The following is a 17,463-nucleotide window of genomic DNA, read 5'->3' on the forward strand; positions in this document are numbered from 1 at the left end:
TTACTACGTGGTCATTAATATCAAGTATAATGAATATTTAAAATTGCCAATCTACACTCTATACTAAATTGGCTTGCCTAAAAGCTGAAGTTTAAGGGCTTCATAGTTACAAATGATGACTCTTGTGTGGTGCCAATTTTATATATGTATACATAAACAATATATAGTATTTAATAAAATAGCATATATAATATTATCTTTATATAACACTATTCACCACATTAAAAATTAAAAACATGTAAGAACCTCATCTTCCTTTGCAACATATTACATAAACTCTGCTATTTACTTCACAGTTTTTATACGTAGTTTGACATTTTCAAATAATAAGACAAACTTTTCTTCTAGTAAGACATTAATTTGCCCATAGCACGTTTTCGTCTTCATGTATTAAGACTGAAGAGAAGTTTGCTTGTACTTCCATAAGTAACTGAACTCATATGTGTGTGGCCAAGGAATAACATCCAATATATAAAGATTTACTCACATAGATTTACATCATGATGGAAAAAAAGTTAAATTTCAAATTCTCTCTGTCAGGGCTGATCCCTACCAAGTGAGTCCTTGCTAACGTTGCAGGAAGGTTGCAGATTTTCTGTTTTGCTCTGTTTCAAGTGAGCTGTGGTGCTTTGCCCAGTAATATCTGACCAATGGCTGTCACATCAACTGCACTTAAAGTTTAAATTTTTCTCATGTAAAGGTAACCATGACACTAAAGTTAAATAAGTGCAATTACCTCTCACCTAATCCGATCTATACTCATTATGTGTTCTGTGGAGGGGCCCATAGTTCTTTCATGAAAAAGCTCTATTTTCAGAAGTTTATAAAGCAGAAATGAATATTAGCTGTTCACTCATTTATTTTTTCTTATATTTTATACATTCAAACTACATAAAATACAAAAATAAGTTTGTGAGACAATCCGGGCAGAGGGAAAACAGGAAACGGGAAAAAGTTAGGATTCGGCCAGGTATGAGCTGAGAACAGGATATGCCTGCTCTAGAACTGAACACATCTAGCAGAGGGCAGTGTCAGGTGTCCTTAGTGGGTGCTGCAGCTTCCACTGCAGAGAGAGGAGTTCCTTCTGAGGGGACTCAAGTGGACACTCTAATGACTGTCCAAAGTAGAACCCTTATGGTGATGCAGCCGCCCGTTTCATTGGGTTGTTTCTTCCAATGTCCCTTGTTATAGGCCAATGGGAGAATTCTGAGTGTTAAGGTAGGAAAACGTAATTCAGGCAAAATGTCAGCAAACACTGTCTTCCTTCAGGAAATGTCTTGGCTGCTGTTTCTGCTGTTGGTTGTGATTGTTGATGATGTTGTTCATGGTTGCTTTTGTCGGGGGATGGTGGGTATAATGTGAAAAGAGTAGCAGGCTGGAGTAGTTAGAGCACACATTTGGGGCCAGGTTGACTTATGTATTCACACCCTGGTTCCATCACTTGCTCGTGTGACCTTCATCAAGCGACTTAACCCCTCTGAGACTTAGTTCCATCAACCATGAAATGAAAATGATAGGGTTATTTTAAGATTAAACTAGAATAAACTTGTAAAGCCTATGGCATAGTGCCACACACAAAGCAAATGCTCCGTGTATGATAATAATGTTCATAACCACAGAGATAATGAGTCATACAACTTTATTTGTGCATTTTGAAACTTATCAATGCTAAGTTAACTTTAAAAACTAAAACGTTTTTCCTTCTTTCACCACTTCCTGTACCAGGCGTGGGCTGTCAGTCCTAGAGGTTGAAGTTCTCTGCCGATTCAAGTATAATCAGACTGTAATTTTGTCCCTAAGCCTGAGGCCAGAGGAGCCCTGTGTACGGTCACCCTTCTCCTCAATTCGGTAGTTACAATGGATTTATGTGCACGGACAATCCGTCTTCCTGGGAATGTCAGGATAGTTCCTGAGGAGTTTCTCGTTCTTATGTGTGCAAAGGCCACTGACTACAGATTAGAATAGGATGGTTTCTGGGAGGAATTAAGGAGGATCAGAGTGGCCCTCTCTGCCCTCCTCTCATAGCTCACTCATCCTTTTCCCTGAGATCGGAGCCACCTGGTGAGCCATGTGTAGGTTTGGACCAAGCCATGTTTACATCTTTGAGTCTGTAGTGTCTAGCATGCTGTCCAGAACAACAGTGTACGAGGAAATACAATGCCAGCCACACGTTATTTCAACTTTTCTAGGAGCCACTCTTTAAAAAGTAAAAAGAGGGCTTCCCTGGTGGCACAGTAGTTGAGAGTCCACCTGCCGATTGCAGGGGACATGGGTTCGTGCCCCGGTCCGGGAGGATCCCACGTGCCGCGGAGCGGCTGGGCCCGTGAGCCATGGCCGCTGAGCCTGCGCGTCCGGAGCCTGTGCTCCGCAACGGGAGAGGCCACAGCAGTGAGAGGCCCGCGTACCGCAAAAAAAAAAAAAAAAAGTAAAAAGAAAGAAGCAGAATTAAACTATCATTTCAATAAAATAACCAATGTAATATTCTTTTTTCATATTAATCTTTGCGATCTGGTGAGATCTACAGTACTTCTCAGTTGAGACTAGCCACGTGTCAACTGCTCCATAGCCACGTGTGGCTCATATTGGACAGATGGGCTATAGAATAATAATAATAGATACACTGTTTCAATCACTTTTTCACCTCACATAGTTACCGTGTGTGTGTGTGTGTGTGTGTGTGTGGTGAAAACACTTAGGCTCTACTCTCTTAGCAAATTTTAACTATGCAATACGGTATGATTAACTATAATAACCACGCTGCACAAAAATATCCCCAGAACTTATTCATCTTGTACCTGAAAGTTGGTACCCTTTGACCAACACTTACATGAATTAGCTCATTCAGTACTTGCAACAATTCTGTGTGACAGGTGTTATTATCCTCATTTTACAAATGAGGAAATGTAGGACAAAGGGAGATTAAAAAGCTGCCTGAGTTCAAAGCTCATATGTGGAGAAGTAGGTCAGACCAGCAAAGGAGTCCATGCTTTTAACCAACACACTGGATACAAATAAGAGAGGAGGTGACCATGATTTTGTGTCTGGTGGCAGTTCACAAAAATATCTTATTTTCCACCTGTGTAATGATATAGGCTCACTATTATTTACCATGCAGAAGTGAAAGAAGGCCTTGGGTTCCTGCCTCTCTCCTGTTGCTTGGTCTGCTCCAACTATACCAGTTTGTTTTTAGAATGTTTAATACACTCATTCCAGATACAGGCTATTTGCATTAACTCTTCCCTCCCACCTGGAACATTCTTCCCCAACTCTACCCGTGGCTCACCTCCTTCAGATTTCATTCAGATTTCTGCTGAGACGTTAGCTCTTCAGAGGGATTAACCCTGACCAATTTACCTAACACCCCCTGTCGCCAACTCTGTCACTCTTCTTACCCCAAGCCTGCTTTATTTTTCTTGAGAGCATTTCTCTTCATCATTATTCATGATCTTTTAGGCTGACTAGCTCCACCACTGGAATATAAGCTTCACTAGAGTAGGCTCTTTATTTTCTTCATCATTATATCCCCAGTGCCTAAAAACAGTGCCTTGGATGTGGCCGGTGCTAAGTAACTGAAGACGTAAGTCAATGGAATGAAACTGAATTAAATTGTAAGCATATGATAAGGCAAAGTGGCGCTGCTATTTCATGCCAATGATTTGTTGTTTCAGTAAAAATGCTTTATCACCCAAGGAATTTGAGGACATCAGATAGACTGAACTGATTGCCCCTGTGCTCCCCCCACTTCAAATTCCCATTACACTTTTGTCTTATTTATTTCCTCCATAGCACTTATCAACTTCGAACCTACTATATACTTATTTATTTTGTTCATGACTAGTGGTCTATTTCCGCCAGCCCCTTAGAAAGTAAGATCCACGTGGGCAAAAATTTTTGTTTGGTTTGTTCACTCATGAATTCAGAATGCCTACAGTGATGCCTGACACTGTGTAGGAACTCAATAAATATCTTAAAGGAACGGATGAACTAATATTTCTATAGTAGGGGTAGTAGTATCTCCAGTTAAATATATACGTGATCTTGTCGATTATTGTGTTAGTTTATATATACAGAGGTCATTATTTGTGGCCTTGTATGTTACTTTTCCATTTCCTACCTGCCTACTCTACTTGACATAATCAAAATTAAAAGTACAGTTTAACCAAATAATGCAGGTGTTCTGCGTTAACCAGGTGTTCTGCAAGACTTAGGTTATACCATGAGAGGATCTGGCAGCCTAACACCAATGTCTTGGTAGAGCTCAGCAAGCTTGCCACCACACCAGAATAAATGGCCCGTTTACCAACGTGCACTTCTGAGCTGTGGTTTGATCCCCTGTATGACCATTTAAGTCCCCAGTAAACCCACTGTCAGTTACAGGGGCCAGTTTTTGAATTAGATGAGATTAATTGCACAATTTAGACATTTTTAGATAATAAGACAAAATTTTTAACAATAAATGTCTCCTTGTTTCATATAAATCTCAACCATTATGTTAATTAGTCCATCATGTGGTTCCTATTTCAAAATTAAAAACCTAGCACATACTTGATGGCATCAGTCTGTATTTTTCCAAACTTATTTGCTTTTGTGTTTAGACAGAAGTTCTCAAGGTTCATGGAGGCCCCACAAATCCATAGGCATTTATAGCTCATATTCGTTCTGAGAGGTAGACATCTAATTGATAAAATACTGTCTCATAAGTTATAGTTTGGGAAAAATCATCCATCTATGTGCTATAGGAAGGGCTGGGAACCCACTGGACTAAAATATGTCATTAAAGTAATGTTTTATGCTGTATGAAATGGGAAGTTTATGGCTAAACTACTTTTTTGCAAAAAAGCTTGTCTGCAATCATTGTGTTCTCTTTCTGTACTCTGAGAAAAGAGCCTTAACTTTTTGATATATCGGGTTCTCATCCATAAAGTTGGCATGTTTCTTATTATTTACCCCTAAGACATACCTTAAAAAATATTGTGATGACATATAATCATTTTTTTCTGAAAATAAAGATGCAGTGTGAATAGAAGAGTAGCTTATATGGGTTTTTTTTTTTTTCTTCCTCTTCTCTGTAATGGATGTCTTTGGAGTTCTAGCTGTAAAATATTTATTTTTTAAAAAACCCTTTAGCAAAACTATCTGAATACAATATATTTGTCCTATAAATGCCCCAAAGCCAAGAAATAAAGAAGAATGGATGAAATTGTACTTCCCTTTGCGGGGACTTTGCTTACTCAGGATTTCTGTTTAAATGACCCGGTGCAGTAAGGGATAGCCATGCCTTGGCAAAACTAAAGACATTGCCAGATAATCTTTCTGCTGATTTGCTCAAATTATTCTAACCTCTGTCCCTGCCCATAGCTATGATATTATGAAAGTGTTTGTGGTAAATTCATAAGATTGGTCAAAAACATTAGTTTTTTAAAACGTAAAAAGAGGTTGCAAAACAATAATAGGAACAAAATAAAAATCTTTCATCTTCATTCTTTTGTCTTTAAAAAACCCTGTGTCCTAGTAACCAACATTTATGGCATGCTTACTGTATGCCTAATTCTATAAGCCCCTGTGCATGTTAACTTTTGTGATGCCTCCAACAATCCTTTGGGTAGGATCTGTTATTATCCTTATTTTGCAAATAACAAAACAGAAGCATGGAAACGAAATATTAGATAACTTACCCCAGTCACTTGTTTAGGAAATGGTAAATCTGAGTTTTAAACTTTTCTTTTTACAGTCCAATTCATTGTACAGGTTTGCAGAAATGTGATAGTTCACTTTGCAATCTAACCATAGAGGAAACTTCATGTTTTTGTTGGTTGGTTCGTGGGTTTTTGTTTTGTTTTGTTTTATCTTTTACAATATTTGAGAAGAAAAAGCAAGTGAAAAAGAAAACTCCTTCCAACATTTTTTATATACTGTGTCCCTTCCTTTTAAAAACCACATTAGGAGTTGCTGAATATAACTTTTTTTTTCATGATTTTTTTTTTTTAAATTCCAGCAAAGATACTCTATTCCTGGAAAAGAAAACCGTGGCAAACTTTTTAGGGTTCTATAGCATTGTCAGGACTTTCACCTTTAATAAATGCTCAAAGCTCAGAAGTCTAATCTAGTTTTCCCAAAGTATGCTATACTGGTTGGTTCATGCCAGTTATTTCCTGTTAACAGCCAGATTTGGTGATTTAAGCATAAGTTATACTCTACTGTGACAACATAATTATCCCCTTTTATCATTATTGGAAGAAAGGCACATTTTTTCCCTCTAAGAACACAAGCATTGTTACTATATGTGACCATAGAATTATTTTATTTGCTAGAGGAACACTTTGAAAGTACAGTAAAACAGAATTTTAAAAACTAAAAAATGTTTTTACTACCTCTGTTCATTGAGCATGAAAAGAATTGATTACTAGTTTCTGTCAAATATGGGGTCTGTGGCCCACCAAACCTGAATTCCTATATGGCAGCATAGAGCTGAGTAGCAAGTAAAAAGTTAAGTGAATTGGTTTTGTATCCATGTCTCTATTAAAATTTGGAAAACCTAAGACAGCCCAGGTTGGTGCTATGTTTTAAGAAAAAAATAATTCTTGTGCCTAACTTTCTTTCATTTAAGTTACCTGCCTGTCCCCCTAGACACATATGAAATTTCAGTGTCTGTGTTAGACAACGTCAGCCGCCAACCTGCACAAAAGTAAGTACTGACACTGGGGAAACACCAACAGGGACTCACTGTCTTAAGAGCCACAGCGTAGAAGCAGGTCTTCTTGGTTCTCACGGCCTCCCAGGCCTCTCTGTCCCTCTGCCTACAGAGTCTAGCACAGTGCCACGCATATCATGGGTGTTCGGTAAATAATCCATCAATCCATCGGTAGTTCTCAGATTTTAGTGCTGTGTGTAAAACACACTTGGGGGCCAGTAAAAACTGTGGATTCCTGGAGCCAAGTCTTATTATGAAATCTGCATTTTTTCAAGCACAGCATGGTAATCCCTAAGTTTTTCTTTGTGACACATCACTTTCAATCATTAGTCTCCCACGCTCGTAATTAATTTGTCTCACTTGTTTATGATTATTTTGACTAACAATGATAATGCCTAATGTTTGTATAGCATACTAAAATTCACTAATACTGGGGGGGAACTGGTGTGGGGATTACTATCTTTTGAGTACATATTATATTTAAGGCATGATGCTAGAGTTTTATAGGTGCCTCTTCCTATAAAACCCTGTAAAATAGTTACTATTATCATACCCATTTCTTAGCTGAAGGAACTAAAGTAAGAAGAGGTTAAGCAGTGTGCTCAAGGTCACACAGCTAGTCAAGGGGTAAAGTCAGAACCGGAACCCAAGTTTGTCCTTCCTGAAGATCTTGCTCTTGGCTGCAATGTTATCTTGCTTTGCAGGAGCTTTCAGACCTCTTTCACAGTGACCTATAATAAAATATATGTTTATATCATGATCCACTAGATAAACGTATACCCATCTCTTCATACATACAAATACACAGAGGTGTGTGTGTGTATGTTCATATAAACATACATAAAAACACTATGTATGATCACTTGACATTTTCTATTTATTCCATTTCCTATTTTTAATGCTGGTTTTTAATCCCCTAAATTGAATTCATAATCCTCTAAGGGGTCATGACACACAGTTTGAAAAACTCAACAATAAACCTTAAATTCCATAAGAATAGTAAGGAATATTAGATCCTATAGTTTATAGACCAAATGGCCCAAGTGTGTAAGAGAATGACATGTTGAAATTTACTCAGATGAGTAATCATCTTTCATGCCAGAACTCTCTAATAGTAATAGAAACAGTCGTAATGATTTATTACATGTGTTTTGTGCTTCATAATCTTCCAAAACCTTTTCAGTTTCAATAACTCTTCTAATATTCACAAAACCCGATCAGATCTAAAACAAAAAGCACCCAACCTTAATAAGGTAATACTATGTCATTTATATCTTATTACTCAATGGAATTTAAAGACTTTAATTTCCATTAGAATAATCTATTGAAGTATACCCATCGGCGAACCCTTAACTTCATAGTATCAGTTTATCACATTGTCAAGATTTTGTCTTTTAAAAAATATTTTATTCTAATAAATCTTTCTGCATAATGAAGTAGCATTGCTAAGGGAATAAACATTTTTAACAAATGTAAGTTATTTTTTTTTTAACTTGGAGTGAGAACCTGTTTATTTTCTTTTTCAAAGACAATAGTATCAGCAGCCTACCTGCTTAGACACCATAGGGAGATCTTTTGCTGGTAGTTTCTCCTGATTTCCTTCCCGAATCAGCAGGGCTCACAGGGGCTTGGTAGTATGACCTGTTATAGTCAAAGCTCCCACCTGTCCAGCCTCGACTTTCCCATTGTAGGCCACTTTCACCCTTTTCAGATGGTGTCAGGCAAAGATGCTCGAGGGAGGTCATTGTGGAGGAGACTTGATGTGGGGCCCCTTTCGTAGATATGCCCTTTGGTGTGACAGGCTTTCTTGCGTGCTATTTTGGGTAGGCATTTCCTTCCCATCTCTCCATGGAGAGAGAAAATTAGTTTTGTCAAAGTAATTCTCAATGCATTCATAATCATCAAAGCTTTAATATTCATCTGCTTTTGTGATGTATATTATATTGCTCCCTTGGATTTGTACAAAGAATTTTCTGATATTTTTAATGTGGAATCTTCTGGAACCCATCCATCATCCCATTTTTGTAACTCTTACCCATACCTGTATATTGAAGTGTACAAAAGTTGCATGAAGATTGTCGTAGAGGAAAATATATAAGCTGTTCTTTTCAAAGATACATCATCTCCTAGATTATTGAAAAATAATTTCTTCTATTATTTCTCTTTGATAATTGGTATAAATCCTTAAAGATCTTATCTTATTTCACAAAGGATGGGCTGTTTTCCCCTAAAATGCATATTTAAAATGTTAGTCTACTCAGGCATAGGCCCTTATGACAAAAGAGACCTTCAAAAGCATCCCGTCATTTACTTTCATTTTACAAATGAGGAAGGTGAGGCCACAGAGTCTTCAAGCTCCCAGGTAGCCTTCTTTTCTGCCTACCACATTGTCAAAAAGCAGAGTCCATGTTTGTAGAATGCCATGAAATTAGTGGGTTTCACATCATAAATAATTTGTAACCACAGTATTATTATTGTGCAAAAAAATTCATTGAGAGCATCAAAATTCTACCATAAAAAATGAGATGCCGGGCTTCCCTGGTGGCGCAGTGGTTGAGAGTCTGCCCGCCTGCCGATGCAGGGGACGCGGGTTCATGCCCCAGTCCGGGAGGATCCCACGTGCCGTGGAGCGGCTGGGCCCGTGGGCCATGGTTGCTGAGCCTGTGCGTCCGGCGCCTGTGCTCCGCGGTGGGAGAGGCCACAGCGGTGAGAGGCCCGCGTACTGCCAAAAAAAAAAAAAAAGAAAAAAAGAAATGAGATGCCGTGTACACCCACACATGTGTGTGTTCTAAAAGGCTTTCTTTGATTACTGTGTAAATGGTAAATAGAAGTCCATATAGTTTCAGGTCTGATTCTACATCTGCTAATTGGATTTCTCTGTATGGATTTAGTAAGCCAATATTCATGTTCTTAAGTAAACATGTCTCTGAATGCATGCATATGACAAAGCTGATTTTTCTTTTAATTGATGGAGTCAATGGCTAAATCAGAGGTAAGCCAAGTTTACTTTGCAAAAGTAATCTAGGTTATAATGAAAGGACTTTATACTTATTTTAGTAGCAGCCTTAGAACTAATGGAAAGAAAACAGAAATGTAGAATCCTAAAGGTCTTCCAAGGGCAAAAAATTCATCTTTTTCCTGACAGGAATGCCCACATTATTCTAAAACATTCTGTTTTACATCTAATTCCTAGCTGACAAGTGTCCATTTTTCATGCTTATCCATTCGTCACCCTCGTGTTCTCTCTGCCTGCAAGTCATCCAGCCTGCCTTCTATCACATCTCTCCAAATGATAAAGGATATGCTTAAAATGCTACTCACCCCCTTACAGAGTACCGTGGAGGCATATGAAAGGAGCAGCTGCCATGCTGGACAGCACAATATATTCTATGCTCTTTACACAACCTGAAAGCTAGAGAAGAGGTTTTTGGCAGGAAGTAAAAGGATTTTTCAGGAAGCAGTACTACTTTGTGGGGGGTTAAATGTGAATCATTTTAGGAATTAGATAAAATTTACATAGAGTTTAAAATTAAATAACCTCAAAACAACAGAATTATATGGTATTCAGTGATAGTTCAGTTAAACCTGTCTTTTGAAGTACATGACTCCGATGTGTGGTCACCATTCTCAATTAGGAAATGAGGATTCTCAAAAGGTGTGCCATCATATGGCAGGAATTTGAAGACTGTGCCCAAAACCATACCATATCCTAAGAAGAATTATAGCCTGCTCCATTCAAACCCATCATCCCTTAATGCTGACTTCCATCACCATAAAATCTTGCAAAAGAGCAGGAGTTCTGATGGTCATTTTCCCAATTCCTGTGCACCCTCAACTCAGCTGGGCTTCTACTCCCCCTTCACTCCTAAATTCCCCAAACTTCTCCTTCTGAGTCCTTTGCTGCATCTGTCCTGTTGGCCTCCCAACTTCTTCAAACTTTATTCTCCTCTTGGCTTCTCTGACACTTGTCTCTTGGTTTTTCTCTGACGTCTTTGCTCACGCCATATCATTTTTGCAGGCAGGTTTTCCTCTTGAATGTTGGTGTCCTCTTTTTTTTTTCCCTGCCCTGGTAGTGTCATCTATTTCTAGTGCTTCAGCTATCTCCTAGACAATGAAGCACAGATCTTTCATCAGGCCTTCTTTTCCAAACTCTAGACCAGTGGTTCTCTACTTGAGGTGATTTTTCATGTCAGGAGACATTTGGCATTATCTGGAGGCATTTGTTTTGCCATGGCTTGGAAGGGTGCTACTGGTATCTGTTGGGTAGAGTCCAAGGATGCTGCTAAGCAACTTACTGTGCACGGGGCAACCTCACAACAGAATTATCCAGTCCCAAATGTCAGTCGTGCTGAGGTTGAGAAATCATGATATGGACCTATTGGACTTTTCCGCTTGAATAGCCTACAGCTGCACCAAACTGAACATGTACCAAAATAAATTTGCTATCTTTCTCACCACTTTTCTGCGCAATTTGGTATTATTTCATTTAATGCTGGTATCAACTTAACAATTGCAGTAGCTAAGAATATACTATTATCTTTTCCTCTTCTCACTCTCCAAATACCTAGGTCTTCCTCAACATATGATCTATTTATTACTAGAATCTGCTTTCTCCCCTTCCTGTCCACTGTCACTAGCTGAGTTCAGGACCCCGTTATCCCTCCTGATCTATTCAAATGGGTTCCTAACTACCTTCTGCTTCTTCACCACCACCTCAATCACACCGAGGGCAATATGACATCCTATCTCCCTCCTCTGCTTAAAAGCCTTTGAGGGTTTGCCATTCCTTAGCATGGCAGGAAGGCTTTTCATAAATAGATCTCAGCTTACCGTTCTAGTCTTGATTCTGAATCTTACATATCTTCATCCTAAGTACCTAATAAAGTGCCTACCTTAAGGAGATAATTTACAAATGTTAAAGGAATTTGTTTTGACTATTTGGATATATATGTGCCTCATTCTTTCTAATTCTCAATCCTTATTTTGTGATATGCTGGTTAGTTTAACTGAGAGTCAATATGTTATTTGATTTGAGAACTAATTCCAGTCTTTAGGTCTTCACCCTACCCTGCATCAGATGGGAGTTTTGTTTTTTTGTGTGCAGTACAAGGGCCTCTCACTGCTGTGGCCTCTCCCGTTGCAGTGCACAGGCTCCGGACGCGCAGGCTCAGCAGCCATGGCTCACGGGCCTAGCCGCTCCGCAGCATATGGGATCTTCCCGGCAGGGGCACGAACCCGTGTCCCCTGCATCGGCAGGCGGACTCTCAACCGCTGCGCCACCAGGGAAGCCCAGATGGGAGTTTTTTAGAATCATTTTTCACCAACAAGATATACCCTGTCAAGAACATTTTATCCCATTAAAGTTATTCACTGCTGCTATTGCTTTTATTAATATTTGGTGTTTTGCCAAAATTTCATCTTAATGCAGATTAAAGACAAAGATAAGCTACTATATGAGAAAAGAAAGAGTAGAAGAAGTTTTAATGTTTCTGTTGAAAGGACACAAATCAACCAAAAGAGATGTGAAGGGATGTGTGGGATAGAAAAATATGTATCAAATCAGCAGGTTCTAACGCAGCATCAGTTATTTTGCTGTGAGGCTTTGAGTAACTTGAGAAATGTGTTTCTCATATGTAAAATAAGGACCTGGTTTAGATAACTTTCAAGTTCTAATAACTCTGTGGATTTTAAGTGTTCATTCCTGCAACATACTCAATTTCTTGATAATCAAATTAGAAATGCCCTTCTGACAGAAATTCTGTCACCATTTGTAGAGTCTCTTGTCTTACTTCAGACCCACCTAGATCCAGTTATCTTTTCACAGCCCCTAAGCTCTTGAAGGTTTTTTTCTGCCAAGAAATTCAACCAAATGGCAAATATATGACAATGAATTTTTTTCTCAGTGCATTTTCCGAGTGGTGCTTTCTAATAGCTCCTTGAAAGACATTAGAGGCACACCTCCAGAGTCTTCAGATTTCCACTCATTAGTTCAGTAGGCTGAAATCGTGCTTTTAGATTCTGAAGTCATTGCTGGGGACATGGGATGAAAGGAAAGAGGCATTAACTTTTTACTAAAATCAACTGGGTAAAATTCCAATAACTTTTAATGGGAAGGAGCTGAAGAGTACATATATGAAATAATTTTTTTGCTTTGCTTTAAAAAAAATGCTGCTTCAAAGCTCTATGACTGACTCATGTACTTTTTAGCTTTGGTGTTTAAAATGACAAACTGGTTTCTAACATTTTCGTGTCCATCAATAGCAGTTTTTAAAATTGTACTGTGTATTGCTGTAGCAACTATAACTGTATAAATCAGGGGTCCCCAACCCCTGATCTGTGGCCTGTTAGGAACCAGGCCGCAGAGCCGGAGGTGGGCAGCGAGTGAGCAAAGCTTCATGCGCGGCTCCCCGTCGCTCGCAGTACCGCCTGAACCATCCCTCCCCCGCCAACCCTCCCCCGACCCTGGTCCGTAGAAAAACTGTCTTCCACGAAACCGGTCCCTGGTGCCCAAAAGGTTGGGGACCACTGATATAAATACATAATTAGATTCTTGGTATATTTGAGCAGAAATGACTGTTTAATCTTCTAATTGCAGAATGGTCACATAATTTACATATTGAGATATTTCTGGACTCATCCCAGTAGTTACTCTTTTCCCTGTCTTGTGTTTGAGACACCTCAAGAAGCTATATTCATTCTTTCAGGACTCCAGCATTCTGTTTTTCACTCTGAACAGAAACTTGCTTTTGAGTTATTTATCAAAAGATCTCAGAGTTATTACAACTACAATAGTTATCTATTGGGAAGAAAGAAAAAATAAGATTATACCTAAGGGACTTTATGAATAAGCATCATGACAATGGGATTCTCTTGATTAAAAATGTGATCATTGGGCTTCCCTGGTGGTGCAGTGGTTGAGAGTCCGCCTGCCGATGCAGGGGACGTGGGTTCGTGCCCCGGTCCGGGAAGATCCCACATGCCGCGGAGCGGCTGGGCCCGTGAGCCATGGCCGCTGAGCCTGCGCGTCCAGAGCCTGTGCTCCGCAATGGGAGAGGCCACAACAGTGAGAGGCCCGCGTAACGCAAAAAAAAAAAAAAAAAAAAAGTTATCATTATAGTTGATTATTAAGAAATAGTAAGGAAATGCAATGAATGAGTTTCACTAATTGTTAGAATGAGGATCTCCAAAGCATTCCAGTGAAGATTAAAGTAGGAACAGTTAATAGCCTCCAAGTTTCATAATTTCCAGTACACAGAATATAATCACCCACATTATGGTACAGTGCTAACATGATTAAAAAATACAGAGAAACATAAAATAAGCTGCAGGATGTTTATTGTACTTCCAATAAATGAATAAATGTTAATTAGTTTTGTCTTATATTTTATTACTGGTGCTTTCCAGATCTGCGGAAGACATTTGAGCAGGAACCCCTGGGAAAGGAAGTATCCTTGGAACAGGAAGTCTTGCTCCAGTGTCGACCACCAGAAGGGATCCCAGTGGCTGAAGTGAGTAGCAAAAATTCTTCACATTTAGCAATTGGCACTTAAGTTATTCTAACGGAGGCCTAGTCCATGGCTAATGGTGCAGTGAATTAGGGTATGGCATGATGAATGGTTGGTAATGGAGTCCTAACTGCTTGCTACTGGCAAAATAGATTGATTGGGAACTGATTAATGACTTGGAGTCAATTAGAATGCCCCACTGGACAAAGCCACAGGCAGCTTGGTTTAATTTTGTCACTGTCTTTTAAGAAATCAGAAACACTGTTTTATTTTATCTGGCACTAATCATAGAGAAAGGTGGTATGACTTAATAATGTACCATCAATTTTATTATTTTTCTTGATACTATGCAAAAAATGTAAGAAAGGTGTGTGTGTGTGTTTGTGTGTGTGTGTGTGTGTGTGTGAGCCTGTGCACTCCACGTATATATTTCCTGCTCTGTGATATATTGATGGACATACCTAAAAGCCATAGCCACACACCATGAATAAAAACATGTTTGAGGAATGTCCGTTAGTTTCATCCTGTAAGCTTTCCATTAGCTCTTTATTTTCATTTTCTGTTTTTGGTGAAACAAAGCCTATTGATAGTTAATGAAATATTACAAATCAGATTTATACCATGACTTTTTATTAGCACCAAACAATACAATGCCCATTTTTACAATGCCCATTTTTCTGTCACAGTCATCCATATCTCCAATGTATCAATGCAAAGGCTCTAAGTGGCACTCTTAATGAAATTTCCTTTTTTCTTTGAAAGAAGAGAGCTGTTTTTTGCCTTGTTCCTGGAATCCCATGGCACTTTCTAGCACTGTATCAGAGACTTTGTATGATTATTGCTGCTTTATCCAGCCACTCCAAAACCTTATCTTCTAACACTGACACACAATATGATTTATTGTGATTATAAAGTAGGCAGCTCTTCCCTATTCAATATTTCCTTTCACTTAGGACAATAAGTGCATCTGTCTCCTTAACTGGATTTCTAAAATTCTAATGCAAACCTCCACCATTAAACTATCTTGAAGACCAAAACATATCCTGAGTAACATAGGTATCCATAGACTCTTCTTGACCTGATGTTTCTTAAAGAGAGCAAATCCCTGCAGAGATTTTCAGCGAGGAGATTCTATAACTTCTTCATTTTCTTGGTCTCCTCAGCAAAGTGGTTCACTTTGGCAAGGAGTAAAGATTCAAGAGTGCAAACTAATTGGCTGTGAATTTTATCTGTATCATCACTGGGGAAGAGACCAATTAACACTTGGCAAGCTCAAAAATCATATACCCATTTGACATTCACAGAACTATAATGTGAATATTTTTTCTTTTTCTGGAAGTCAAGAGAGAGATCAAACACACATGCTTGAGAGCAGGCTAATAAACTCCTGTGTCGATTATTTTCAGCACCCTTAGAATCACCAAGATCAGAAATCTAATGAATACTTTAACGTGACATGTTACAACTGTCATTTGCTCAGGAGGGGCAGATAAATTAAAGAAGAAAGGGATGAATTGTAACGTGGTGAGTTAAGGGATTATAAGATTATTTTAATTTAATGGTATATATATTTATCATTTAATATTTTATTTATTTATTTGAGGAATTTAAAAGCATGAAAATAGCATAAAATGGAATATTGATCTTAAAAGGAAACCAGCAGGTAAAACTCTCATGTTTTACTATAAACAAAATCAGTCCTTAAGACATCAGGCCATGCTGACAAGGATTTATGCTTCTTTTGTATGCAAGGCAAATGAATCTGAAAAACTCAGTAAACACTCAACAAATACATAGTTGACTGATTCAATGTATCTTTGTTTAATAAGTATATATCTAGCATCATTGAATAAGTAGTCAAGTTCATTCTTTGCAGAATATCAGGAGACAATAATTTTCTTCCCATAAAAGTCAGTAGGGGGCTTCCCTGGTGGCGCAGTGGTTGAGAGTCCACCTGCCGATTCGGGGGACACGGGTTCGTGCCCCAGTCTGGGAATATCCCACATGCCGCGGAGCGGCTGGGCCCGTGAGCCATGGCCGCTGAGCCTGGGTGTCTGGAGCCTGTGCTCCACAAAGGGAGAGGCCACAGCAGTGAGAGGCCCGCGTACCAAAAAAAAAGAAAAAAGTCAGTAGGTTTCCAAAGAGCTCTACTAATCTTAAGTTACAGAAGCATCACCTTTGGTGCAAATAATGGCACAGGCATATCTGAGATAATAAATAACATTTAATTTTCTCCCCTATTTTGGCTTTAATTTCTGCTACAGAACGTTAAACTAATTTCCTTACAGAACTCTAGGTTTAAACTCAAGTGTCCCCATTTTTACGTCTTGGACTTTAAGCAAGGTATTTCAGCTCTCGGTATCTAAGTTTCCTCAATTAAATTACAAAATGGATATAATAACGAATGGTGTCTCTCCAGAATGTAGCTGAAGGTTAATGAGATATATGCAAATCACTTAGACCATGGAGAAGCACTCACTAGCATTATTAGTGCTATTATTCTATCACCTATTGATTCACAGAAGACTCAGTTCGACCTCTTGAATTCGGAGTGGTCACTGAGCACAGTGCAGCTCTGTTCGGCGCTGTGGGGTATGCAGAGATGAAGCTTCTGCCCTATGAAGAATCACGAAGATGCCCTCCTGTGTTTTCTAGCCAGTTACTTTGGTTAGAGGCCATAAATGCTACAAATGAAGATAACGTTTGAGCTTTAAAACCGGGAAATTCCCTTATTGATGTAACATATTTACTTTACAAATGACTTGTTAACGTGAATATCTACAGCAAGTCCTGATGTGCTGCTGTCCTTACTCTGATTTTTCAAGTTGTCTGTTTAGTCATAATGGACCCAAGACATTGGACCAGACTTCATATTTTCTCCCAAAGAGGAAATCTGGGCTGGGGCTACTGTTGGTAGCTCTCCTTTTCCAAGCCAAAGGAAAGAGAGGGACAAAGAAAGTGTCAGAGGAGGAAGAGGCCAACCCAGGATTCCTTACATGCTATCTCTCCAGGTCGTAGCAGTGTTGACTAAGAACTCCTCTCAGTACTCATTGGTTAAGAAAAAAAATATGTCAGCTATTAAGTAGCGGATGCAGAACTATTCAGTATTTAACATCTGGTATGAATGAACCAGTATAACTGCCTGAACATCAGCCCCTAGGTACCCTGATTTTTTACAGCTCCAACTATTATCTGTGTTGAAATATATCTGTTTACTACTGTCCTACCTGATTAGACTGGGATGAAATAAGGAACAAAATGGGATTT

At 38.8% G+C, this 17,463-nt stretch overlaps 1 protein-coding gene across 1 annotated transcript in view; it reads left to right on the top strand.

The window, feature by feature from the left end:
- The window catches only part of UNC5C (unc-5 netrin receptor C), a 160,807-nt gene that overhangs the window by 32,921 nt on the left and 110,423 nt on the right, over positions 1–17,463 (top strand). The window contains exon 4 of the mRNA XM_073804679.1: positions 14,096–14,199. Within this exon, the coding sequence (XP_073660780.1) occupies positions 14,096–14,199 (104 nt within the window). The remainder of the gene's footprint in view (positions 1–14,095; positions 14,200–17,463) is intronic.

Source organism: Tursiops truncatus, chromosome 5, assembly GCF_011762595.2.
Source record: "Tursiops truncatus isolate mTurTru1 chromosome 5, mTurTru1.mat.Y, whole genome shotgun sequence".
In the NCBI taxonomy this organism is placed as follows: Eukaryota; Metazoa; Chordata; class Mammalia; order Artiodactyla; family Delphinidae; genus Tursiops; species Tursiops truncatus.